This window comes from Propithecus coquereli, unplaced genomic scaffold (genome assembly GCF_000956105.1).
Source record: "Propithecus coquereli isolate 6110/MARCELLA unplaced genomic scaffold, Pcoq_1.0 Scaffold56, whole genome shotgun sequence".
Lineage (NCBI taxonomy): Eukaryota > Metazoa > Chordata > Mammalia > Primates > Indriidae > Propithecus > Propithecus coquereli.
The window spans coordinates 1,345,155-1,372,298 of NW_012151507.1; the positions used below are offsets into that span (position 1 = coordinate 1,345,155).

General features: G+C 42.9%; 1 protein-coding gene across 1 annotated transcript in view; it reads right to left on the minus strand.

Moving 5' to 3' along the window:
* The window catches only part of ADCY10 (adenylate cyclase 10 (soluble)), a 64,053-nt gene that overhangs the window by 32,634 nt on the left and 4,275 nt on the right, over positions 1 to 27,144 (minus strand). Inside the window, exons 5-17 of the mRNA XM_012657743.1 lie at positions 26,660 to 26,865; positions 24,864 to 24,960; positions 20,871 to 20,959; positions 18,052 to 18,243; positions 15,716 to 15,834; positions 15,340 to 15,416; positions 13,664 to 13,853; positions 10,622 to 10,677; positions 6,733 to 6,886; positions 4,078 to 4,270; positions 3,452 to 3,538; positions 1,541 to 1,815; positions 69 to 205 (exon numbers count right to left, since the gene is read on the minus strand). Of these exons, the coding sequence (XP_012513197.1) occupies positions 69 to 205; positions 1,541 to 1,815; positions 3,452 to 3,538; positions 4,078 to 4,270; positions 6,733 to 6,886; positions 10,622 to 10,677; positions 13,664 to 13,853; positions 15,340 to 15,416; positions 15,716 to 15,834; positions 18,052 to 18,243; positions 20,871 to 20,959; positions 24,864 to 24,960; positions 26,660 to 26,865 (1,872 nt within the window). The remainder of the gene's footprint in view (positions 1 to 68; positions 206 to 1,540; positions 1,816 to 3,451; positions 3,539 to 4,077; positions 4,271 to 6,732; positions 6,887 to 10,621; positions 10,678 to 13,663; positions 13,854 to 15,339; positions 15,417 to 15,715; positions 15,835 to 18,051; positions 18,244 to 20,870; positions 20,960 to 24,863; positions 24,961 to 26,659; positions 26,866 to 27,144) is intronic.

The window sequence follows — 27,144 nt, forward strand, 5'->3', positions numbered from 1 at the left end:
TCCCCCCGCATAAGGACTTTTTAACACAGAAGGACAGAGTGAGCAAGAACCGTCACTGCAGGACTCACTGAACAGGTTATTCCAGGTCATATTTGTCTTTTCCTCAGGCTCCATTTGTTGGAAAATGAAAACATTGTGGTGGTCCAGGTTTTTTAGCAATTCTTCACAGTAATATGGAATCCCACAGCTTCCCTCCACCAGGTACCTGTGGTGAAAACAAGGCAACCTGTTTATATTGAAGAGCCACCTTTTAGGAAGGAAAAATATTTGAGTATTCTCAATCACTCGGAAGTAACGTCTCATTCTTCATTCGTTTCCATTTGTTTTCTATTTTTTGGGACGGCTTTTTCTTTTTATTTAACTTTTTAAGTTACATAAAACATATCCTTCCAAAGCCAAAACTATATAATAAGGTACGTCCTCAGCCTTGCTCACCCTATAGGTAACCATTTTGATTAGCTTTTGGTTTACCTTTCCAATATTTCTTTTCAAAAATATAAACAAATACACACATACACCCTGACTTCATCGCCTTTTAAAACAAAAGACAGCAGGTTATGTACACTGCATACCAGACTGCTCCTTGTTTTCCACTCAACAATATACCCCAGTGATCTTCCACATCAGCAGATCCTTCTCATTTCTTTTTATTATGTGGACGCATCCTAGTTTATTCAACCTATCTCCTTAGGGATTGACCTTTGGTTGTTTCTAGTCCTTTATTAATACAAACAATGTCCCAATAAAAACCTTGTCCACATGTCACTTCATATTTTTGTCAATATATCTTTAAGATAGATTCTTAGAAGTGGGATTGCTAGATCAAAAGGTTAATGCATATATTTTATATATAACATATATTTATAATGAGAGAGAAAGAGAGAGTGTGTGTCAAATTTATGCCTAGAGTTACCCTGATTATCTTAAATAAACCTTTGTCCAAGACATCTTTCTTTCAGAAGCAGGGCAACCTCATTAGAAAGAACAGATGCAGATACCAAGGTAAGTTGCAAACAGCCAGCTAAAGAAGAGATATCATCTGTATTGTTAAGGGGATTGCTGTCAAGACCCCAGTAGAGAAGTCCCTGAAAAACTCAGAGAGCACTCACCAGAGAGTCAGCTTTCCACATCTGCCAGAGACAGGGAACACCAAAACCAGGCCACACTACTGCTAGCCAGGTGAGCCCTTGCTTAATTGTAGGTCGTAGTCTTTAATGCTTACCAGGTTGCCTCCTGCAACTTGCCCATGACAACTCTTACTTGCTCTTAGTCACTGTTGATTAAAGTGAGTATACCCATACCCGCCACAATGAAAGGGAAACAGACCCACTAAGCACAGTTTGAGAAGGTGAAGCAGGAACAGAACATGGAAAAGGTGAGCAACATCCATCCAACCAATGAATGGCCCCTTTAAAAGGTGGGACCAGCAAAAATACTGAAGTAGGCAGTACAATAGGCACACACTAAAGAATCTGATGAAGTCTGGACCTGGGGAATGAATGTGGACATCGAGACCTCAGGTTAGAAACAGGTTACTTACAAGTCCAGTTCTTTGGGGATGCTGCTCACATTGAGGTCTAGACAAACCTTGTTGTGGATGTCCTTAGGCTGTACCGCCCCGAGGGTGACATACGTGGTGTTCCTGTTCTTCAGTATGGCATGGGCCGCTGCACAGGGGTTGCCGAGGAAGGGAGCCAGCGACATAATGATGAAGATAGGAACGTTCCGAATTAGCTTCTCTATAAAGGCCCAGGAGGTCGAATCCACAAACTGGGCCTCGTCAATGATGAAAATAATCTTTTCCTCTTTCACTGTCTGGACAAGATAGCGAAACGGAAAGAAAAGTGCTGTAGGAATTCAGGTTTTTATCTGTATATATGGGTATGCATTGAGTTTTGTGGTTTGCTGATGAAGAGAAAGAACCAGCTAAGTTAAATCTTTTTATTTCCAAAAACTTTGTATTAATTTACATTCCATTAACTTGAGATTTGTGGCAATTTGGATATAGTTGGCTGGAATGGACTCTTACTTGGTCAAATTTTTGTGTAAAAGTAATGCAAATTTGTAGGATAAATGGAGTTGTAGAGGTAACCAAAAAAGCCAAGTAAAAGTTTCCATTACGTAAAAATAACTGATATGTTAACTACAAGTCACTTTAATCTACTGACCAATGAAGGCCTCCTGGGGATGTCTACGTGACATTTATTCAACTCACACATATTAAACACATGCTTGCTGAGCACCCACTGGACTAGGTGCTAAAGGAAACTGATCTAGTCCTTGCCCTGCTGGCAGTTTACACTAGTCTAGCTCAAATTGTGGTATACGTTACACCCAAAAGCAGATCATTTTCTCATATAGACTACCCTTCCCTAACTAGTCGGAATTATTTATTTACTCATGAAGCATTTATTGTGCATCTATTAGCATCAGGTACTGTTCTAGGTGCTGGAGATACAGTCTTAAACAAAAAACGGAGCTTGCATTTTAGAGTCAGCTGCTTGCTTTGCAGCCCCCACCTTCCCATCGTGTGAGATATCTCAACGGAAGAAACTGTCTTCCCAGCTTTCACTGCAGTGAGAAACAGAGGACGAAGGGATTTCAGAGATGGTCCAAGGCAGAAGTAGTAGGACTTGGCAACTGAGTAGATGTGGGGGATATGGGTGAGGGAGGAGGCAAGGATAACTTTAAATGATGCATGATGCATAATTTGCCATTAACTAAATCAAGGGTCAGGATCAGGATGGAGAAGAAAGGGATTTGTAGCAGAAAAAAAATGACCTTGCTGTTAGACATTGAACTCTGTGTGAGTTACAACATCCATGTGGAGTATATAGAGGGTTCTTAGGAAAATGGTTCTGATGCATAGAAGAGAGGTGGGAACCAAAATATGAATTTGGTGATCATCAACATATAGTAGAAAATTGGAATCACAAGATTACTCAGAGAGAGTGTGAACACTTCTTGAGTGTTTCCTATGAAAGAGGCACTGTTCTAAGTTTTTATATATCATCTACGCATCTAAACCTTACTCCCGTGCGAGCTAGGTACTACTATTTCCCCCCATTTGATAGATGATAAAACAGAAGCGTAGGTTAAGTCACTTGCTCAAGGTTGCTCAGGTACAAGTGATAGGCCTAGGGGTTCAAGTCTCAGTAGTCTGGCTACAGAGCCTGCACGCGTAACTGCTGTGGTATGTTACACATGGAGCAGGAACAAAGAGCACTGGGAGAGGCCAGACTTAAGGGACTCCTTTCAAGGATACCTAAATTCTGAACAGACTCTTAGCTCGAGGTTTGGGAGGATGGAGGAGAATTAAGCCCTTTAGGACAAAGCTTTCACAAACTTTAAAACTTCTTGCCAATGGAGTCTGAACCCCTCCGGCCACCTGGCTTTGTAGTGATTTACCCAGTTTTCCTCCCCCCATTGCTTGACCCACAGATGTTCTTACTTGCTCCAAGATCTTCATAAACAATGCTTCCAATTGCTTTTGCTTTCTCAAGGTGCTCATTCTGGAAATCTCTCGTGAAATAGGGAACTGTACAAAGAATTATGAGAATACTGAGTATGGGAAAATAGCAAAGGGAGCTGCTAGCTGTGGTAACTTTGGGCGAAATACTTAACTGTTCTTTGCCTTAAAATCTTCAAGTGTTAGATGATCTATAATGTCCCTTCCAGCTCTAATAGTCACGTCATTGAATCTAATAGATACAGGAAAGAACAGGGCACACTCTGTCTTTGCATTGACAGGCACTTGTGGGAACAGAGTGATTTTGTGCCCCAGACCACCTAGTATAGTATCACTATGATGGAAAAGGTGAGAAAAAAATGAATCAGCAGGTGGCCATTTGAATTTTCTTGAGTATGGTATTTCTAGATACCTCCAATACACCTCAAGAATGGGGATACACATTCAAGGAAGATTGGGAGCCACTTATTAACCACCTGGATGCTCTAGATGAGAAAAAAAAAAAGGATAATAAAGGTCAAAGAGATGCTAAGTCATAAAGCATGAAGGAGGAGTTGCCATGCCTGCCCATGGCTATTTCTTGCAGAAGTCTAACGGTAGCTAGTTACCTGGACATGGAAAATGTCATTAAGAAGACAGTAAAACTTTTCATCCAACAGTGTCTTGACTTTATTTTGGAGGTTGGACTGCCGTTCTTTATAATGTTTACAAGTATCCAGACCTAGTACACTGGCCATAAATATCTGGATGGTATAAAAAGTTTCACAGAAGCTGATCTTAGTCAAGGCAATGGCAACAGTCCTGTTTACGAGAAAATCAAGAAACAAAAGAGAGTTTTAAAATATCTTTTTTGAAAATAATAAAGGTTGAAGGAAAGCTCTGACTCCTCACATTCGGCTGCAATGATGGAGATGAACCAAGGTATCTGAAAGCCGTTCATTATTCCTGCTTCTGATAACACAGCCTCATTCTATTATAATCCTAAACCCTGAATAGTTTAACCTACTCTCCCCTCCTTTCTAGTCCTACCATCGCTGCCCTGGTTTGGGTCCTCACACTCTCACCGACACTACCACAACGGCATGCCACGATTCTGGGGGTCATGGCCCTCGGAAGGCATCACTGTCACAGAAACCTGAAGGATCTGGTTAGATGCAAGTCTCCTTGTGTCACTCTCCTATTTAAAATTTTTCAGTGGTGCTCATTGTCGAAAGGCATAAACCCAGACTCCTGTAGGTGACATACAAGACTTTCATCTACGGCCATACCACCCTGAATGTGCCTGCTCTCGTCTGATCTTGGAAGCTAAGCAGGGTCGGGCCTGGTTAGTCCTTGGATGGGAGACACGTACAAGACTTTTCAGAGCCTCATTCTGTCATTTCTTGCCACTCTCTGCCTAGCAGTCTACCCTCCAGCAACAATAAGCAGGTGAGAGCTCCCTGCATACCCAGAGCTGTCTCCTCAGCTCAGAATACCATCACTTCTCACAGCTCATCCACTGTTCATCTGAAGTCTCAGCTCAGATGTGGCCTCCTAGAAACCCTCCTCGGTGCCCCAGGCTGAGTCACATACCCTCCTTCTGAGCTTCCACGAACCTCCATTGCAGGTCTCTGTCACTGCCCTCGCCACATTCGATTCCTACTGTTAACTCTCTCCTCTCCTCTCCTGTGAGAGTTCCTCGAGGGCAGGGATCAGATATGATTCATATTCAGGGCTTTAGTACTTATTATGGGTTGATTTGTGTCCCCCCTAAAATGTGACCTTATTTGGGAATAGGGTCGTTGCAGATGTAATTAGTTAAGATGAGATCGTACTGGAGTAGGGTGGGCCCCTCGTCCAATATGACTGATGTCTTTATAAAAAGGGGAAACCTGGACACAGACAACAAGGAGAGTGCTATGTGAAGATGAAGGCCGAGATCAGAGCGGAGCTTCTGCAAGCCAAGGAACACCAAAGATTCCAGCCAACCACCACGAGCCTCGTCTATGTTTACAGCCACTTCCCATCGCTTGCATCTTCGCCTGAGCTCCACCTCTCCCCAGCCCCCTCCTCGGTCCATGGAAAAATTGTCTCCCATGAAACCAGTCCCTGGTGTCCAAAAGGCTGGGGACCACTGGTTTAAGTCACCCCATTTGTGGTACTTTGTTACAGCAGCCCTGGCTAACCAACATAGCACTTAACAATTCCTGGAACATACTAGGCATTCAATAAGTGATTGAATAAATGAATAAATTAATCTCTTCTTGTCATTGTGAATTATGCCCTCAGCAATGTTAAAGATATTTTTACAACTGGCCTTTTTCAGGCCTGACATTAAAGAGACATAGAAATACAGCTAAAAATAATGTAAGGTTAACAAGAATTTTCCCGTTACAGCCTTTAAGTTAGATGGTGAAACGGTAGGAGACATCATCATCGTTGTGGTCATCATCACAGTTGGTAAAGACAGTACTGTCCACTTCCATGAGGGTGACAGGTGGATTGTCCCAAAGAGAGCCCTCATGACATTCCTTATATGAAAATAGATAAACGACAAAAATCCAGAGACCTGTCATTCTCTATCCCCACTCTCACAGCTAAACGGTTTGAACTAGTGATTCCCTGTCAGGTAGCTGGATAAACTTAGTGTTTGCTCCGCAGACTAAATCTAGTCTTGATTTCAGCATTTCAACCTGTCTGCATATTGGGATTACTTCAGGAGCATTAAAGTACCTAAGCCCTACCTGGCATTAAATCAGGATTTCCATGGGTCAGCCCAGTTTCTCTTTTTCTTGGTTCAGTATGTTTATCATTAATTATCTATTCAGGCTGGGCACAGTGGCTCACACCTGTAATCCCAGCACTTTCAGAGGCCGAGGTGGGAGGATCTCTTGAGGCCAGGAGTTCAAGACCAGCCTGGGCAATGTAGTGAGACCCCCATCTCTACAAAAAATAAGAAAAATTAGCTGGGTGTAGTGGTATGCGCCTATAGTCCCAGCTACTTGGGAGGCTGAGGCAGGAGGATTGCTTGAGTCCAGGTATTCCAGGCTGCAAAGAACTATGATAAAGCCACTGCACTCCAGCCTGGGCAACAGAACAAGACCCTGTCTCTTAAAAAAAATTATCTATTTAGCACAAGAGTCATGGCACCCAGCAATTATAGATTGTGGATTGTTGACATAAGGTAAGTTATATAAGGGAGAGGAACATCAAAATAAATGAATCTCTTAAGGATGTAAGGGTTCTCTGAGTTCACAAGGGAATGATAATTCCAAGACACCCACCTGTGGTTCTCACCTTGGGCCAGATACTTAATTTCCATAAGTATTTGGCTTTTTCCATATCCTGATAATCCTTCATACATTAGGACTCGGCTGCAGTTAGACATCAAGAATTCCTCCATAATACACCTAAAGTATTTGATTTCCTTTTCACGTCCTGTTGTTTTAATTTTTTTTTAAAAAAAGATTAAACTTAATCAATATAAAATATTCTAGAGATATAAAAAAGCACATAGTGACACCCTTTCTAACAATATCCTTAGAATTTCCACAATATTGTTCATGGACTTTCTTGAAGTCATGTGCACTCTTAAAATTTTAAAAATTGTCTTCTAGAGCTTTCCAGTTAACAATGTGGTTTTATATTTTTATTCAATTACCACAAGCTGTGAGGGAAAGTATTCTTACAATGTTCATTATAATGTCCATTCAATTATAATGTAGAAAAGTGAGATTTGCTTAGCTTGCTGAACCAGAAATTAAACCAAGGCTATAAACCCAAAGTTTATTTTTTTTCCTTTTCCTTTTTTTTTTTAATACGACACACTAGAAGTTATCTGTAAACTGCAACAGTAGGGAATAAATTTATTAAAGTTAGGATTTATATATTGAACAATTATGGATAAAATATTTTTATTTCTTATTCTGGGATGAAGGAAACTTGCCCTCAATAAATTAAAATTATACTTACTTCAGGGCTAGTGGAAATATTAACAATAATAAGAAAATTCAGTTTGCCTTCAAAAATCATGTACAGATTATTTCTATCATGAGAGCAAACTAAATTTTTAGCAAAAATAAATGGCAGTTTTTTTTCTGATTATAAAATCAACATATGTTTGCAGCAGAAAATATGGAAAACTTGGAAAAGAAAAAGAACAAAATAAAAATCACCTTAGGTGACAACCCCATCACTGTTATTTTTCTTGTGTGTTTTTAAATACATTGTAACAGTATGTCCTGGCCGAAATCTGAAATTCAGTTCACAGTCTTTGAAACTTGGATGGATAGGAAGGAACTGAAAGAACTATAATTTCAAAGCAGTGACCAACTTCTGTAAAGAGTTAGAAAATCATTTAGGGCCAACTATTCCTTCTTTGCTGGATGGATGACTCTGGAGGGCCCATTCTGTTATTCATTGATAGAGCAAATACAAATTCAGGTATTATGTAATGTCTTTGTTGAAAACTAGGACCATTAATCCCAGTGAAGCTATTTTATAAAAAGAAGCTTAGTGCTTTGCTTGGTAATATAAATTTCTGTGTATGGTTTGGTGACAATTACTCTGCAGACTATATTGCTTCTTTTGGGCGAAACAGCCCCTTTCTGAAAATGCATTTGAACTTCAATTTTGTGAGACGTGTTGTGTTTTTCTTTAGTCTGTGGTTCACGTAGTAACTCAGAAAATGAGGCTCAAAAGGCCAGGTAGCAGAATTTCTTAGCTCCTTGTGTTCTATTCATAAATACAGACAAGCAAAATATTATAGATTATCTTTGGCTGGATTCTAAGATGAGGTTAAGTCTACTGGACTTGAAATACAACTCTAAATGAGACCCTAATGTCTGGGACTGTAGTGTGTACTTTTGACCCTAAAAAGCCACTATCGTTTGTTATAGTTTTGTTGTCATCTATGTTACAATTTCATTTACAGGAGCCCTTGTAAAAGAAGGGCATCTCCCACACTGCTAACCTCTGATAATCTGTTTTTGGCTATAGCTTTAAGGAAAAGTATGTGGGCCTGATTTTTACCTCATACTGCTAGAATCAGAGCCAAAAGACAACTAGATCAGACTGAGAAATGTGTGCATATTGTACCAATGCGTTCTAATGTGACTGTCATATTGGGTCTGTAATCTTGTAGAAAGGAGATTAGGATTCCATTTACTGTCAATTATTATCACAAATAAGCATATCTTGGAACGGAAAGGATGGCCTCAGAGGAGGGTGAGAGTGGCTATTCCTTTCTTCTCTAGCTTCAGGAGTTTGGGAATCTGGATTTACAAGAGGTGATTTGCATGAAGACTCTGAAAACCACCTGAATACAGTGAAAGTGGGGCATTTCTGCTGGCCCAGGTGTTTTCTGAAGTTCTGGAGCTGTTGCCTTCCTTTAGCCTGTGCTGACACCAAGATTCTGGCCTAACATTCCTCCAAAGTGCAGGATAGAGCCTCTTCTGAATTGCTCTAACACAGCTATGACCAGGACTTTTTTTTTTTTTTTTTTGAGACAGAGTCTCCTCTCTTGCCTGGGCTAGAGTACCATGGCATCAGCCTTGCTCACAGCAACCTCAGACTCCTGGGCTCAAGCGATTCTCCTGCCTCAGCCTCCCAGGTAGATGGGACTACAGGCACGCGCCACCATGCCCGGCTAATTTTTTCTATTTTAGTTGTTTGGCCAATTTCTTTATATTTTTAGTAGAGACAGGGTCTCACTCTTGCTCAGGCTGGTCTCGAACTCCTGAGCTCAAACGATCCGCCTGTCTTGGCCTCCCAGAGTGCTAGGATTACAGGCGTGAGCTACCACGCCCGGCCTTATGACCAGGATTTAACTTATGATGAGACTCTCAGGGATGTTCAGGTCTAACAGAAAATGATTACAAGTGCTACTAGAAATGGATGCCTCCAGAATCCACAGGCCAATCTTCACTGGGTCTCTTCTCTCCTAGGGAGTAGCCCTGCCTCATTTCAGGTCTACTTTCCTGTCTAATCGCCAGTTAGCTTTCTTATGATAGGGTTCCTATCACCAAGAATCACAAAAACATCACTTCTGGATGGATTGTAGATTTAAATGTAAAAGGCAAAACAACATTTCTGAAAAAAAATCTAGAAAAATATCTTTGTGACTTTTGAGTGAGGAAAGGTTTCTTAAACAGTATGCAAAAGCACTAACTGTAAAAGAAAAGATTGATAAATTGGAAACATTAAAATTAAGAACTCTGTTCATTAAATACATCATTGAGAGAGTAAAAAGGAAAGCACAGAGTGGGAAAAGTGACATACAGGGCAAGCAAATGGCAATGCGCCCATTTCCAGAAGATATAAATAATTCCAGAAGATCTATAATAAAAATATAGCCCACCCGAAAAATAGGTAAAAGGTTGTACAGGTACTTGTTGAAAGAAGATGTCCGATGGCCAATAAATATATTAAAAAAAGGAGCTCAGCCACATCAGGGCAATACAAATGGACACCACAATAAGATACCACTATACACCCAAAAGAATTATTAAAACTATAAAAACTGATAAAACCAAGTTGTTGGCAAAGATGAAGAACAACTGGAACTCTCATAACATGGTTGGTCAGAATATAAATAAATACCATTTTGAAAAACCATTTGGCACAATCTACCAAAATTGTAACCTTTGTCCCAACAACTTCATTCCTATGTATGTACTCAACAGAAACACATACATGTGTTCGCCAGAAGGCTTGTGCGAGGATGTTTATGTCAATGTTGTTCACAGGCACCAAAAACTGGAAACAACCCAAATGTTGTACAACAGAATGAATAAATCGTATACTTATAAAATATGGAACACTGCATAGTAATGATAGATGAATTACAGCTACATCCAACAATATGGATAAATTTCATAACACACCATTGAGTAAAGGAAGGTATAAGGTATATATAATTGCATAATGCTTGATTTCAACTATATAAATTTCAAACAGGCATAAGTAACCTAAGGTGTTAGAAGTCCTTGGGGAAAGGCAGTGGGAGAGAACATATAGGGTTTCGTGGAGTATGCCTATTTTTCTATTTCTTGACCTGGATGATGATTAATTGTCATTCTGTGATTAATTCAGTAAGCTGCATATGCATCATGGGTGTACTTTTCTGCATGTTTTGTTGAACAAAGAAGTTTAAAATCAAGGACCACTACCTACCCAGCAAGGGGTAACCCTCATTTCTCTTGCAGATGAGGTATGCCATACCAAACATGCTGAAGAGAAGAAAAAGAGAACAGATGTTAGATTCGAAGCAGAGAAATATTGAGAGCAACAGTGACTAGTTCTTAGTGCCCAGAAAGCCTCCTTTCTAATCTCTAACAAGAGTCTGTCCCCTGACTCAAGGGTTATAAATGCCAAGAGAAGGAGAAAGGAGAAATTCTTGCTTGGTCATAGAGAACCCAAACAACTTACATGGCAGCTGTTACCATAGCACCTGGCACATTGTTCAATAGATGCTAGTTGAGTCTGCATTGGTATAACCAGACACCTAATAGATGACCCAACACACTTGTATGTGGTGCAGAAAATCACATCTGGGAAGATTCCACCAATTGCTCAAACAATACTAACTTACCTTTGTCGAGCACGTGCTGTGTGTCTGGCACAGTTCCAAGTGCTTTCCACATATCATTTCCTTTTGACAAAAACATTATTAAGAAATCCTACTATTATGTCCATTTTATAAATAAGGAAATTGAGGTACAGAGAGTTTAACTTGCCCGAGATCCTATATCTAATGTTGCCATAGGATACAGACAGTCTCTAAACCTGGGTCAGGGGTTCACATGCTTGCCTACTACATAAGACTATCTTTCTCTCTCTCTCTCTCTCTCTCTCTCTCTCTCCCTTTTTTTTTTTGAGACAGGGTCTCATTCTTTTGCCCAGGCTGGAGTGCAGTGGCACGAGCTCGTTGCAGCCTCGAGCTCCTGGGCTGAAGTAATTCTCCTGCCTCATCCTCCCCAGTAGCTAGGACTATCGACTCCAGTTACCATGCCTAGCTAATTTTTTATCTTTTGTATAGATGGGCTCTTGCTATGTTGCCCAGGCTGTTCTTGAACTCCTGGCCTCAAGCCATTCTCCCACCTCAGCCTCCCAAAGTGCTGGGATTACAGGCATGAGCCATCGTGCCCAGCCAATACTATCTCTTGATGGAGCCTTTTAGTCAGAATGAATTATTTCCCTCTCTGAATTACCATGCTACTTTGTTATGCCTCTCTTATAGCACATATCAAAGTCTCCCATGTAACATAGAGCTAATTTTGTATATGCTGGTCTTCCTCATTAGACTGCGGATTTTCAGGGCAGGAATCAGGCCTTGTTCACATCTGCATGTATACTACTATACTCTTTTATCTGCAGAGATGGTATAGGAAAATAGTGAAGAGTACAGGCTTTGGGGTCAGATAGTCCTCGGTGTGGTAGACTGACTGCATTATGGCCCCCCTTCTTCACCCCTACCCATATCTATGCCCCTTACTACGTAACTTGGCAGTGTCCTCCTTCTCTTGCCTCAGCCTTGGGAATGCTTTGGTCAATGGAATATTAGCAAACGTAAGACCTAGCAAAGAGGCTTGGAAAATGCTTGTGCATTGGGCCTGCTTGTTCTTGCTCCTCTGATATTGCCATGACAACATGCCTGATGGAGGATGAGATACATAGAGCCAAACTGCCCCACTTATGTCAGCCAGACTGCCCCGGCTATCCCAGCTGCGGCCATCCTGGGTCGCAGGCCAACAGCCTGCTGACCCCCAGGCGTGTGAATAAAACAAGGCAGGCTCACTAAATTCCAGCCAAGATCAATTGAACCCCACATACTTGTGACATAAATAAATGGTTGTTGTGCATACCACTGAGGTTCTACGGTACGTTACTGTGATGGTTGAATTTTGGCTCCGCTGCTTGCTAGGGCTATGACCAACCACAGACAAGTCACTTAACATCTCTAAGCCTCTGTTTTTAAATTTATAAGATGGAGATAATAGTTTCTACCTCATATGGTTGATATTGAGACTAAATTGTATATTTTGAGGTAAAGTGCCTACCATCTAATAAACACTCACTAAAAATTATTATTCATTCGTACATTTATTCAAACAACACTTCGTGGATGGCCTACGCATGCCAAGTGCAGTGCTGAGCCTCAAGAATACAAGTGTGAATAATAAGGACACCTTGAACTAACTGCAGCCCTGATTCTGTTACGTGATCCTCGAAGACCGAGATTCTAGCTCGCCATTATAAAGAGCAATAACTTCCTGCTTTCCGAGCTATTCGTCTATTCATCCATTCATTTATACATCATTATTGAGGACTTACTGTATGCCAAGCACTGGGGATATAAGAAGGAACAAGAAATAGGATTTTCAAAGAGCTCACAGTGTAACAGGTGAAAAGCGTGTCAAGGCGGCAACTGTGATACGGTGTGATCAGTACGCTAACTGAGGCACGTGCTGGAGAGTCACGCAGAGGAGGGAAGAGCTGCACTGTCTAGTTGGGATGGGTTAGTTCCAGGGACACCCTCATTGAGGAATAGATCCTGGAGCTGGGTATCAAAACTTAACCACGGTTTTCCCAGTGGACCAGGGGTGGAGTGGGTGCTGCTGAGGACAAGATACTTAAACAACCCGGAAGAGGGGGCCCAGAAGGAGATGAGGTTGGAAAGGCACATGGTTACCAGGTGCGTCACAGCAAGGAATTCGAACATTATCATGAAAATGACTGGAAGCGGCAGAAAGGTTTTAAGCTTCAAAGTGACACCCATACATCTAAGCTGGGCTTTGGTGGAATATATTTCACTAAAGACCTAGAGGAGGAATAATATCTTACACTTTTTTAACCCTAACAATGTCTGGGCATTCAATTGGCATAATCAGTAAGTATTTAATGATGATGATTGGGTCCATCTGGGTACAAATAGATACTCAAATAGAAGGATTCTCTGTTCTGTTTGCACAGCCTTTGAAGAATCACCCTCAGATTCTCAGGCCTGAGGGGAGAATGGGATCTTCCACCATGCCGTGATATCAGAAGGATGGAGGGAACACGAAGGATTTTGGAGTCTGGGCCTCGGTCTGGGGAAAGAATAGATTTCAAGTTCGTGAACTGGCTTCAAATCTCAAATGGGCGACCGATTGCTTTGCTATCATGACTCCCCTCTTCTTTATAGAACGTACTGCAAAATCAATGCCCCACACTCACACTTTCTCTTTCAGGCCCAAACACTGGTAGTATGGTCCAGAATCTCCAACACCTTTCATAACTTTCTTAGGAAGCTCTTTAAAAAAGTAAGCTGGTAGGTTGCTGCCATTGTAGGTGACAGAGTCACAGGTCACAATTCCTGGGTAGGACATCATCATCCTGGCAGCTATGTTGACTTTTTGACCAATGACTACAACAGAAAGGAGAAAGTCAAAGATCAGGGGAAGAACAGCCATTGAACTGAGTGTAATCTGAGGCATACTGTCCCCAAATAGCATCCTACCCTTTACCCCCTTTACCTCTCATCAATGACACACAAGTCTGGCCTTTAACTACCCATAATCAGCCAATGGCTCTTAAAAAAATAAGCAGGGAGTTAACTCAGCCATTAGCAAAGTTTCTACCTCACTTGGGAGGCCAAGAGGATAATCTGCCCAAGGCCAGGAGGGCCTTGCATATGGAGAGGGCTCTGTAGGTGGGATGGCCACAGGCCTGAGGGCTCTCAGATAGGGTCGAGCTGGTCTTCTGCTATAAGGGGGACAAGCACAAGCTTGGGCCTACACGAGGCAAAAAATTGTGTCTTTGTGCTCCTGTGAATGAACCTTCATTCGGTAATTTATTGAGAGTTAGCAAACAGCACTGGAAAGAGTGTGCGTGGAGGATTGATTTAGGGGATATTAGAATATCTGACTCTGAAGCCAGACTGTCCCGGTTTAAACCACAGCTCTACCTCTAACTACTATGTGCAAATTGCTGGGCAAATTACTTTAACTCTTCCTGCCACAGTTTCCTAATCTATAAAATGGGATGATAATTGTACCTATCTCAGAAGGCAGTTTACGAAGATTAATGAGTTAATGTACATTTATCACTTTCAACAGTGCCTGGCTGCTTGTAAACCCTCAATATTACTACAAATTAGGTATCGAATGTTTCATTTTAACATAAACTTGAATCCTTCTAATCGAGATATTCTTTTTTTAACTGTTTATTATGGAGACATTTGATCATACAATAAAGCACAGTATCATGAATCTCCATACATGCATCACCCATCCCGACAGCCATGGCCAATCCTGCCCCATCTACTCTCCTATCTACTCCCCACCCTCTGCTACTCTGAAGAAAATCTCAGATATTGTATCATTGCAGACATAACGTATTTCAGTATTTTAAATGTATTCAGGATTTTAGATGTATCATTGTTGAACATCTTAAAAGGAATGAAGAAAGAAATAACAGTAACAGTCGTGAAATCTGGAGATAACATCTACTTATTATTACTCTCTTTTGAGAGTATCATTATTTTTCAGTAATGCCAATATTCATAATTTTTCAAAAGCGGTCCTAACCTGTTCCAGGAATTAAGAGGAGGAACTGTTCAACGTTAGCAAGAAGTTATTATAAAAGCCCCTCACTCCGTGAGCACGTAGCCTGCCACTGGTCCCCGCCCCCCATGACTGTGCGTTTCCTGCGCTCACGCACAGCCTCAGAGACTCAGGTTTGCAAAGCACCGAACTGTCAATGGGTAAAGCTGCACGGCTTCGTTCCATCTGCAAGACTACAGACTTTCTGGGGCCCATGTCTCACTCATTTTGGGGCTTCCTCCCGCAAGGCCCAGTGGCAAGGCACCGTGTTTGCTGAAAGACAAGCAGCGATGAGCCGGCTCCGCACACCTGTGTACTCGTGTCTCACGGTATGTCCGACGATCCCACAGAAGACAATCCCGCTGGCGACGCCGATGGACACAGTGCTGGGAAGGAGAGTTATGGGGAAAGAGAGAAAGGCAATGTGCACAGAGAAAGTGAGCAGGGTGGGGAAAGGAAGACTGGGGTGGGAAGGGGCAGGAAGAGATTTCCTATGAAGAATTCTTTCTCCATTGGAATTCGTTTAGGGCAATTGTGCATGGCCTGGAGATGGGAAGGGGGACAGCCTGAGACACAGAACTAAATTCTTAGTTCCCCTCCTTATCTGTTCCCTGTGCGCCCCGCCCCCTCCCTTCGCCTTCAAAAGTATCAGGGGCCACCAGGTGGGATGAGGGTCAACACTCACTGGATTTTGTGGACCTGAGAGCAGAAGTCAAATATATCCACAGCACTTTCCAGAGCATGAGTGACCTCATCCTGCGCCTTCTCCCCGGGGAAACCAAAGACACAGAGGAAAGAGCAGCCCTGCGAGGGGGAGAGTCAGCAGACACAGCTGGGGGAGGGCAAGCTTTAAACCGGGCCAGCCTGAAGCCCCGACGGACAGGACGGGTGGGCAGCAATTTTCGCTTTCTGAATTAGATTTCATCATGATTTTTCTCACACCTGTTTTATTTTTAGTAAACTTCGTATAACTTCTAGTGCATCATCAACAGTAGGGCTTGAGCCCTTGAGAGGGGCTTGCTTTTGCTGCAGGGATGAGTTGCATTTGTGCACACGCTCCTGCCTACTCTCTCTCTCCTGGGGCCAAGGTCTTGTGTTGCAAGGTGCTAAATTTAAGTCTACGAAGTAGCAGCACAGAGCAGTGGAAAAGGCACCAGCTCTGGAATCAGAAAATCTGTGTTCTCAGGCTGCTTCCCAACTGTGGAAACTTGGATAAGTCAGTTATACTCTATGAACTTCAGTTTATCAACCTGAAAATGGATATAATATAGACCTTCTATAGAGGTGGCTTTGGCTTCTAAAAGAATTAATGTTATATATATTAAAGAAGCTTTGTACACTATAAAGTATTTTCAGTTACTGTTATTATTCTTAGGGATAAAGACTTAAGCTGAGAGTAGGTTTTCTTGGTATAAAGCTTAACTGTTCCAACCAGGGGTGGGGAACCTGTGGCCTTGGGGCTACGTGTGGCCTTCTAGATCCTTGAGCACATTCTTGGTATCAGTAACTTAAAAAAATGACCTGGGTCAGATGCTATTGTCTATAAGAAAAAGGCATAGTGAATAAAGAGTGATGGGTTAAAAATTTGAATTTTTGACATGTTACATCCTGATGAAATGTGAAAGAACACTAAAATACCTCAATTTCTTCAACCCTCTTCAAAAGAATTTGATCAAGTGTCAGATCCTGAAAGAGGCTAGGCTATGTCTTGACATGAGAAGAAAAGCCGCAATTCTAGGTATGTGTAAAGACTAGAGGGCAACCCCCTTTGGGGGCACCAAGGGGTCTGCTTTGCCTGGAAATTTACGTAGTCTTGGCAAAGTGAGGCTTTGACTCACTGTGGCAACGAGACTAGCAGCTCTCATTTATTGGATGTTGGCTGTGAGAGAGAAGTTGCAGCGAGTGCTGCATGCATATTGCATCGTTTAAAACTTTCCAAAATCATTCGAGGCAAATACTACCCCCATTCAAACAGGAATAATTCAAGACTCCAAGAAGTTCAATGACTCGCTGAGGTCACACAGCTAGGAATTGTGGGCACCAGGTGCAAAACGCTAGAGACTATTTCCTGAGATTCTATGGTCTTTTCTTATCCTCATGAATGAATATTGAAAGAAGGTACTGGAAGGCACCAGGCTGGAAGTAATCCCTCCCTCAGCATTCTCACAGCACAGTTAGTTTTTCTCATATGGAATTTGTGCTTCCTGCCTACCTGCCTGGCAATGTGTGAGTTACTTATCTTTGCTGCCTAGCCCTAGCTTTTGGCCTTCTACAAAATGCTCAATAAATGCTTATTGAATGAATGAGTGAGTCAGTGGATATGGATCGGTAGTTAAGTGCTCTGCTCTTAAGATACAAAAACACCTGAGATGGAGAATCAATTCTCACGAATACTCCCACGGTCATTTGTTTACCACGTTATTTTTCTATGAATTGATTAAGAACAGAATGAAAACCCATTGGAGCTAGAGATGAGCCCCCTCCCTGCCAAAAATGAAACTGAAAGGGGAACTGGAAGGGTTGACATGGCAGGTGGGGATTATTGAAAACAAACTTCTGGGTGCGAAGGTTACTACACTCCTGACGTGAACTCCCGGGGAAATACATCATCCGCTGGGCTGGAGACCGTGTGTACCATGAAAGGCAGGCCAGGGTGGTGAGCTCCAGCTGGGAAGGCAGATTTGAATCCCAGCCCACCACTTGCTAACTGGATGATCATGAGCAAAAGTTACTCTCCCTTTTTCTCAGCATCCTTATCTATAAAATGAGGATAATGACAAGAGCACCTACTGCTTGGAGTAGCCATGAGGATGAAATGAGTCCCTGTGGATAAAGTGTTGAGAACAGTGCCTGGCACACAGAGAGTGCCATATCCGCCATGGGAGCTATTATAATTATAAATAAAGGCTGATGTTTAGGTTAAATTTCTAGCATCTATTCCCTCTGTCTCACCAATATGCTCGGCCATGAATGCTGACCTCCAACTACTGGTAGGTCCCCACCCCCGTAGTTCACGTTTACCTTGTCAAACATGAAGACTTTGTTGATTTGGCCTCGGAAGACCTTCAGGACAGAAGTGATGTGCATGCAGGCATCCTGGATGGCCGAGCCTATGACTTCTGCTTTGTTTTGGTCTTTAAACATCAGGTTCACAAACACAATCGTCACTGGGCGAAGTTCAGACAAATAGCCCAGAAGCTGTCTGTCATCAATCTGCAAGGCAGAGAGCAGGTTTTCATAGCATGTGTCCTCAGCAGTGGACCCTTCCTCTTGACACCACCCCCACACCCAAAATCATCAGTGGGAAGAAAGTAGCCTTTTGTCTTTTTTTTTTTTTTTTTTGAGACAGAGTCTCGCTTTGTTGCCCGGGCTAGAGTGAGTGCTGTAGTGTCAGCATAGCTCACAGCAACCTCAAACTCCTGGGCTCGAGTGATCCTCCTGCCTCAGCCTCCCAAGTAGCTGGGACTACAGGGGCGAGCCACCACACCTGGCTAATTTTTTGTTTCTATTTTTAGTTGACTGGCTAATTTTTTTTTCTTTCTATTTTTAGTAGACACAGAGTCTCGCTCTTGCTCAGGCTGGTCTCGAACTCCTGACCTCAAGCGATCTTCCCCCCTCAGCCTCCCAGAGTGCTAGGATTACAGATGTGAGCCACCACACCCGGCCAAGAAAGTAGCCTTTTGAGACTCTCTGGGGAAACTGAAGTTATCAGAATGTGTGAGGAACCACATGGCAGAGCCAGCCTACCAGAAGTGAGCAGGTGGAAATGGAATGCACTTTCAAAATCTCTTCCAATGGGGACTAACACACTTGCTAATTTTTGGCCAGCAACCACTCCATTACCCCAACTGCTAGTTCCCTCATGCCAATATGAGCCATTACAGTAACAGAAAGACCTACTGTTCCTTTTGGCTCTCCTATTTTTGCAGTTTAGGGATAAGAATAGCATGCTATTAATTTAACCTTATATTTTCATAGCTGGTTACCTTCTGAAATATTTTCACATTCCATCCTACTCTATCTTCAAATGAAATAAAAGCAGCATTATTATCCTCATTTTACTGATTAGATAACTGAGGCACGGAGATGCAACACAACTTTCCCAAGGTCACGTGAGGAGACTAGAACCCAAATCTCCAGACTCCTACTCCAGCATTTCAGCTACCACATATGCCTGCCTCTCCAGGGTGGTGTATTTCTTTTAGCTCCCCTCTTCCCTCCGATCCTACCTGCAGTAGGCACAGGGAAAGGAGAGGAAGATTATTCCCAAATTATCCCTGCCAATCAGCATTGCTGAATTTTGTTAAATTAAGTGCACAGCAAACTAGTGGGGGAAAATCATTGCACTTTCTTCTCCAAACAGCACAGAAGTGCCAGATTCTCTACTGACAATGTGAAAACACACCTTCTAGATGAAAGAGGGAATTGGTATAGGGAATAAGCAGCCATGCTCCCTAACTGCCTAGGATGGTCCTGGATTCATGCAATTTTATTCTTTTCATAAAAGGTGACTTAATAATTTCTAACTAACCCATGTAACAATTTACTTTGATTTTTCAAATACATTTATTCTGACATAATTTAAAAATTAAATTATTCTGTCAGACCATGTGTTCTGAGTTTTGGCTTGGAAAAGCGGACCACAGTATCTTTAAGTACCTCTGTTCTTTAGGTGCGGGGGCAGAACTTGGTAAAACAGTGAAAAGTCTTTCTCCTCCTTTCAGCCCCCTTCGCTGTACCTCTTTCCCGGGTGTTTGTTATTGCTACCCCCAACGTTCCCAGCAACTCGCAGAGTCCATCTTATATCCCATTACTGTAGGTCTTGCTCTCAGCTGGTTGCAGCTGAAGAAGCATAATGTGTTATATTTATTGGGGGTGGGGGGAGAGGAGCGGGGGGTGACTTTCTTGAGCTTCAAAAACCTTGAAGAGTGGAAGAGTTGCAGGCACTAGAGATAATGTTTTTACACTGGGTTGAAGGTGGGAGGGTGCAGCCTGGTATCTCTTCAACCCGCACTCTGAAGAAAGCTGTCCAGTGGACAGGCTTACAAAGATTTCCTCCAGGACACAACTGTACTTTGATGGGTTTAAGCATTAAAATGGGCAAATATTAGGAGAGTGTATAGCCTATACAAAAATTGTAGGATTCAGACAGACCACGGTTCAAATCTTAGCTATATACATTTTGCTTTACAACCTCAGGAAAGTTCCTCATAACCTTCTGGGTCTCAGTTTTCTCTTCTATAAAATGGGAATAAAAATATCTACCAGGGACTGTGAAGAATAAATACATGAAATAGCAGAGTGACTGGCATATGGTGAGTGCTAAGAGACAGCTATAATTCAAAGGAATTAATACATTTGAGAGAACCCAGATGTAAGAGAATAAAAAAAAAATTTTTGTGGGGTGGGGGACGGGTAGAGGTAGTTCAGAGCATTCTAATTACCTGTATTGTTAAATCTCAAAACTTAAGATCTAATGCAAGTGACTTAGAAAAATAGTGTACCAGCGTTCATCCAGTTGATATCTTTCTGCTATGTGGCATATAGAAAGGGTGACGGTATGTTCTTATATGCTTGCAACAGCTCCTGTTTGCCCAGTTATTTAAGGCAACACAGTCCTAGTTCATGCCTGTCGTCACAGTGAAATTACGAATAATGCCCCTTTTAACTCTTAAGAGTATCCTAATTTGAACAATAAATTTTGCAGTCACCTACACATAGAGAATATCTTTTTATTTATTTAAAGGGAACATTTTACTAGCTGCTGAGTTTTTAAAATCTCTCCAGCTATCCAAGATCCCTGACACCCCAAAAGCCAACAAACTCAATTATAAAAATACCTGCTTCCAAATGCTTTCCATCACGTACTTTTGTAGGGACAATTCCAGATGAGGATCAGACTCCAGCATGCACGCAAGCCTCAGGAGGTCTAGGAGGGCAGAAGGAGGGGACAGGCTCAGAAAGGGAGGCTGGGCTCTGCAGTGCTAGAGAGAGGAGCCTCCTAGTCCCTTGGGCTGTGGTCCTGTCCTTGCAGTTCCGTCAGGAGGCTCTGGGACACCTACTGGCCAAAAAGAGCTAAGGGAAATCCAAAGAGGTTGTAGGTTTCCCAAAATTCAATTGCATGTAGCTCAAAACTCTATTTGTCATCATGCTTTGGGACTTGGGGAGATTTTCACCTCTGGATTTGATCTAAAACTATTGGCACAGGAGATGGGAATGGACAAATGAAGGGGTGACGATAGAGGAGAATGGTGACAGAAAGAAGGGGGTGGTGGAGTTGAAAGAGCAGCAGGAGTTAAGTTCAGGGGCCTGGCTTCTGATCTCAGGCTTGATACCAACTCACTGTGTGATGGACAGGTCACTGCAGGGCCCTGCTGTCTCCTGTTTCCTCACCTGGGGCAAAAACCAGGTGGGTTTCATTATCACTGTGGTCCCCTTTACTATCAACATAATGGTTGACAGTTCTGTGCTCTAGAATAGCCTGATAAGATATGGTAGGAAGGAGCTTGAAGAAATTTTTTTTAAAAAAGGGAGCGAGAAATGAGAGGTGTTCCGCAGGGAATAGAATGATAATGTGAACCAAATGAGATGAAAAATAAAAATAGAATCTGAAAGAGACATAAGAAACAAATTTAACTTTGAAAATGTTTACTGATCACTTAATATGTTTAAAACACCATGCTAGCACGGTGTGGGGAAAAAGAATAAGTAGGGGACTTGGCCTGTTCCCTTGAGGCACTCACTGTCTCACTGGACATTCAAATATAATATGTAAGGAAAACCTAAATAGAAAAATGAAAGTAGCTAGACCAAACAAGCTAGTAGACTATAGCAACTTAGCAAGACTCAGAGGAAGCAGTGATCAATATGAGCTGGTTTAATCAGCCAAGGCTGAAGTAAATTCTCACTTACAGGAGAAACGAGAATTTAACCAGATCTTGACTGACCTACGGCATTTTACTAGAAGGACTGAGGGGGGCGTGCCTAGCAGAGCAAACCATGTGGGTTAAAGCCTAGAATGAGCAGTGTGTTGAAGGGCTGTGAAGACTAGCCCGGCCACAGTCCGATGTGAGTACTGAAGGTTAGGAGGAAATGACATTGGGCAGACCGAGGAAAGGAGCTCAGGACGAAGGGAATAGTTGTAAAGGCCTGGACCCTGAGGGCACAGTGATTATGGAGAGGTCTGTGCCTGCTATATAACAAAGAATTCAGCTGCTCTTTGTTCCAAGTTCCAGGGAGTTAAATTCTAATTCCTTGGAATTTCCTGAGGGATAGGAGAGTCTTCATTATTCATGGTGGGCCCTCCAGAGCCCCTGAGTTTACCGCTAATGAGCTGAGTCAGCACAGTGGCTGGCCAGAAAGACCAACCATGTGACTATGTGAACTACAATAAAAATTTAAGGCTCACCCCCCCACCAGCTGACTGAATGAACCCCCTCATGGCCAAAGGAATATCCTAAAACTAAATTGCCTGCCAGATGGAAGGAGGTCAGACATGCCTTATCATGCCCTCCTCCCTTCTTGGGGACATCCTTTGTAACCCATTAACAGGCCTAAGGGTATGCAAGACAAACCTGCAGGTCCTCACTTTACACAACAAATATATGTCCACTGGCTTATCTCTGATAAACAGCTCCTATGTTAAAACATTCCAACCCTTTAGACAAATCTTCATGTCTTTAACCAATTACAAGCCAAAGAATCTTTAAACCCACCTATAACCTGTAAGTCCCTCCCCCTTCAAGATGGCCCACCTTTTTGGGACAAACCAATGTATGCCTCCTTACGTATTGATTTATGACTTTACCTGTAACCCCTGTCTCCCTGAAATGTATAAAACCAAACTGTAACCCAGCCACACCCAGTCCACTTGCTCAAGGCCTCTTGGGCGTGGCTCCAGGTCATGGTCCTCAAATTTGGCTCAGAGTAAATCTCTTTAAAATTATTTTACGTAGTTTGGCTTTTTTTCCATTGACAACTAGAAGGTTGGGACTTTGAGCCAGGAGGGGAGAGAGCTGGAGACTGAGTTTGACCATGTGGCCAATTATTCAACTAATCATGTCCGTGTAATGAAACCCCAATAAAAACTCTGGACCCCCGAAGCTCTGGCGAGCTTCCCTGATTGGTAATCGACGTGCTAGGAGGGTGACGCTTCCCGAGGATGCCGAACCTTTTTGTGCTTGGGACCCTTGCAGACCCCACTCCAAGTGTCTCTTTATTTGGCTGGTCCTGGTTTGTATCCTTTCTAATAAAACCACAGCCCTCAGTGTAGCACTTTGCTGAGTTCCGTGAGCCTCAGGGCACTGAGGAAATCCCCGAATTTGTAGGCGTTGGTCAGACGTTCAGGCGGCCTGGGGATTCCAGAGCTTGCAGCTGGTATCTGAAGTGAGGGAGTCTGCAGAGGACTCAACCTATGGCATCCCGCACTAACTCCGGGTCGTTAGCATCAGAGTTGCATCGCAGTATCGCAGCGCCCAAAATAGGGCCTGAAGAAACCCTTTACGGAGGCACCATTAAGCTCGCGGAGATGAGATGGGCTAAAGCTCCAGGGGGGTCACAGGGCTTTCTCCTTCGTCTCACCTGGAGCTTCCGGGGCTCTTGGCCTTTCCTGACCAATATCCCTGCAGCTCCCCACTCCCCACCCCATGCCGTTGCCAATACAGCTTCGTAAAAGTACGATCTACTATGTGTAACATTCAAAACATTCCAGATCTGTACATAAGTGAAGAGGAAAAATGAGTCAAAGATGTTTCTGAGATTTCTAGTTTGGATGATGAAGGAGTTTTTAGAGAAGGGTAAATGGCTTAAAATTTAGATATGTTAATGTTGGGTGCTTATTTGACATCCTTGGAAATGGCCCATAGGCAATTTTTTTTTTTTTTTATGAATTCAGGACAAAAGTCTGTGCTAGAATTCAGGGCAAAGAACTGGGCTGACTTCAGGCAGTTGGAACCAGGACGTAGGTGAGGCATGCAATTTGTGGGACCTTAAGAGTGATGCCTCCTTACACTTTGTGCCCCAGGCTTCTCCCTTGCCTCACCCTGGTCATATGAAAGTTAAGCATGAACGAGTGGCTTACTGAGCAGAGAAGACTAAAAGGTCAAAGACGGATCCCTAAAGTCACCAACATTTAAGGAATGGGAAGGAAACTGAGCAAAGGGCACTGAACACAGGTGGTTTGAGGAGTAAAAGCAAAACTGGAAAAGAATACTCTTGAACCCAAAGAAAAAGGAGGAGGTAATATCTGGGAAAAGAAAGTATTCTAAGGTCCACACCTAGGATGAGGCCTGAGAAGAGGTCACCTGGCTTGGCAAGTTGATGGTCACTGGTGGCCTTGACGTAAACAGTATGAGCAGATAGAAGGGGACAGGGTAGAAGCTGGATGTGAGGGGTGCAGACCAAGGAGCAGGTGAGCACAGACCCTGAGGTGCTTGCGGTCAGTGTTTATTGGGTGAATAAATGAATGAGCAGATAGAAGAACAGGTACAGATAAATTTACAGAGATTACACTTCCAAGAAGTTTGCTGGTGATGGTTAGGAGGGAGAAATAGATTCTAAGAACTTTATTTTTTTCTTTCATCAGGAGGGAGACTTAGACATGTTTGGCAGGCAAGGGAAGAGGGTCAGTGCCTAGGGACAGGTGGAGGGCGTGAGCAGGGTCATACTTAGAATCGCTGTTCTGGGGAATGGGAAGCAGGTCCCCTTCAAGTGCTGGTAAGGACCAGGAGCCATGTTGAGGGGTCCAGCCACTTGTAAGGGAGCTGTTGGCATTGGGTTAAGACCCTGCTGACCGCTGCGGGGGCCACAGGCTCTTGTCCATGGAGGGTACTTACTTTTGTCGTCACCAGAAGGATAATAATCCATGAAAGTCATACACTTGGTGAAAAATTCGTCAAAGTTAAAAGCGGGAGGTGGTTTTAAGAAGTTAACCTAAATAAAATAAAATGAGAAGTTTTTGGTTTTCCTAAGGGCTGTCTAGTCCTTTGAGTATAATTTCTCAGCAGAAAGTCACAGCGTTTGCTTTTGAATGTCTAGAAAATGATAAACAGTGGTTGGCATATGTAAGCACTAAAGATCTTTAATTGGTAAAATTGAAAATTGTAAAAGTCTTTCCAATCACATTATTTGTTCAGATCTCAATATTTAGCATATACCCACAGAGGGCCATTCCAGAGGACTAACCTTTATACTTTTCTACCCTCAGAACTTTTTTCTGCTTTTTTTCCTTCATAATATCTTAATTCAAATAAAACCTGGTTAAACTGTACAGTATTTGTTTTTTATAAATATTAAAGGACAAAGGGGGGCTGATGTCCAAAGAGGCATAAGGAACATCACCAGTAATAAGACATATCAAGACCATGAACCCCATGATATGATACACTGAGAATGGCACGACTTCATTTCTTGTCTTTTTTTTAAGAGACAAAGTCTCACTCTTACCCAGGCTGGAGTACAGTGGCATGACCATAGCTCACTGCAGCCTCGAACTCCTGGGCTCAAGTGATCCTCTTGCCTCAGCCTCCTGAGTAGCTGGGATTACAAGTGTGAGCCACCACACCCAGCACAATGTCATCTCTGTGGTATTCTTCCCAAAACAAAGTGCATAAACTTCGTCCAATAATGAGAAAGCATCGGGCAAAACCAAGCAGAGAGACATTTGACAAAATAACTGATCAATATTCCTCTTAAGTGTCAGAAACTGGTGAAATTCAAATAAGGGCTTTAATTAATGAACAGTATGGTACCAATGTTAATTTCCTGGTTTTGACTATTGCACTGGCTATGTAAGATGTTAACATTAAGAGAAGCTACGTGAGAGCTATATGGAAACTCTGTATCATTTTTACAACTTTTCTGTAAGTCTGAAATTAATTCAGATGGGGAGTGGGGTACTGCTATGGGCCAGCTAGGTTATGCCTGGCTTAGGTGTTGAGGTTGTGGACCGATGCGTGGGGGGCTGCCTCCTCTCTTCGCCAGCACCTCCACGGATCCCTGGTCTTTTCTTTCTTTCTGCCGTGTAGGCTATTCCTTTGGCTTATCCAGCAGCACAGCTCTTCTCGCCTTTCATACCCTCAAAGCACAGTTTCTCTAATTGGCCATATACCGGGGACAGTTCTGCTTGTAGTCAACCTTCAGCTTAAGCACAGTGTTTTCTATGAGGCAGAGCCATGGGGAGGTCTCTCTTCCCTCACTGGACTTTGCTGCATTGCTCACCTCCAACTGTCCCCTCAGTGATCCCTTGCCCAGGGTTAGGAGGGTGTTGGGTGGAGAAAGCGAGGGCCAATGGCAGCCCTCTAAACTACTCCCTGCTGCTCCTGGGGGAGCCACCAGATCCTTCCTTTTCCTTCAGCAAGGTCACTAGCCTCCCCAAAAGCCTCAATACCCAAATTTCACATCCTAAGTTACCCACAGAAAAGCCTAATCGTTTCCTCCTGGAGTGCACCAGCCTTGGCTCCTCCCAGAAGAGCTGTCCTGGACTACGGCCTCCTTATCCTAACCCAGACTGACCCCACCCCAGTCTCCAGCCCAGGAGCTCCATTGAACTAGCCTTGCCAGTGTCTCTTCTGGCAGGGAGCCTCTGGCACAGACTAGCAGAACTTTCTGCAAACAGCAGCATCACGCCTACCTTAACTGCTCTCTGATCTGGAATCCTCTCGATTTCAATCATGCTCCGGTCACAGAGCTGCCAGCAGTTTGGTGACAAGATGACATCGTTCATCTGTGCCATGTTCTGTGCACGGCGCACATCATCCACCGTCTGACCCATCACCAGAAAGTAGCTGCGTGTTTCGTCTCCAAAGACCAACATGCTGATGTGGCCGGCAGCCAGTCCTGGCAAGAAGGCAAGCAAGAGGTTTGCACAAGAATTCTGTGGTACTTCCCAGCAGCATGGGTTCTTGGAGAAAGCAGAATCTTGGTGGGACTATACTACTTCAACGCAAAATCTCATTTCTAAAATTTTACATAAGAATCAGAGAATGCCTCTTCCAGGCCCAGGCCTTCAGAAACTCCCCTTCTCCCAAAGCTAGAAAGTTCAGTCACTAATTTTTGCCTTTCTGGGATATTTATCTCCCTGGAAGATCCTATCAGTCCCAAAGTTATTTTACCTTT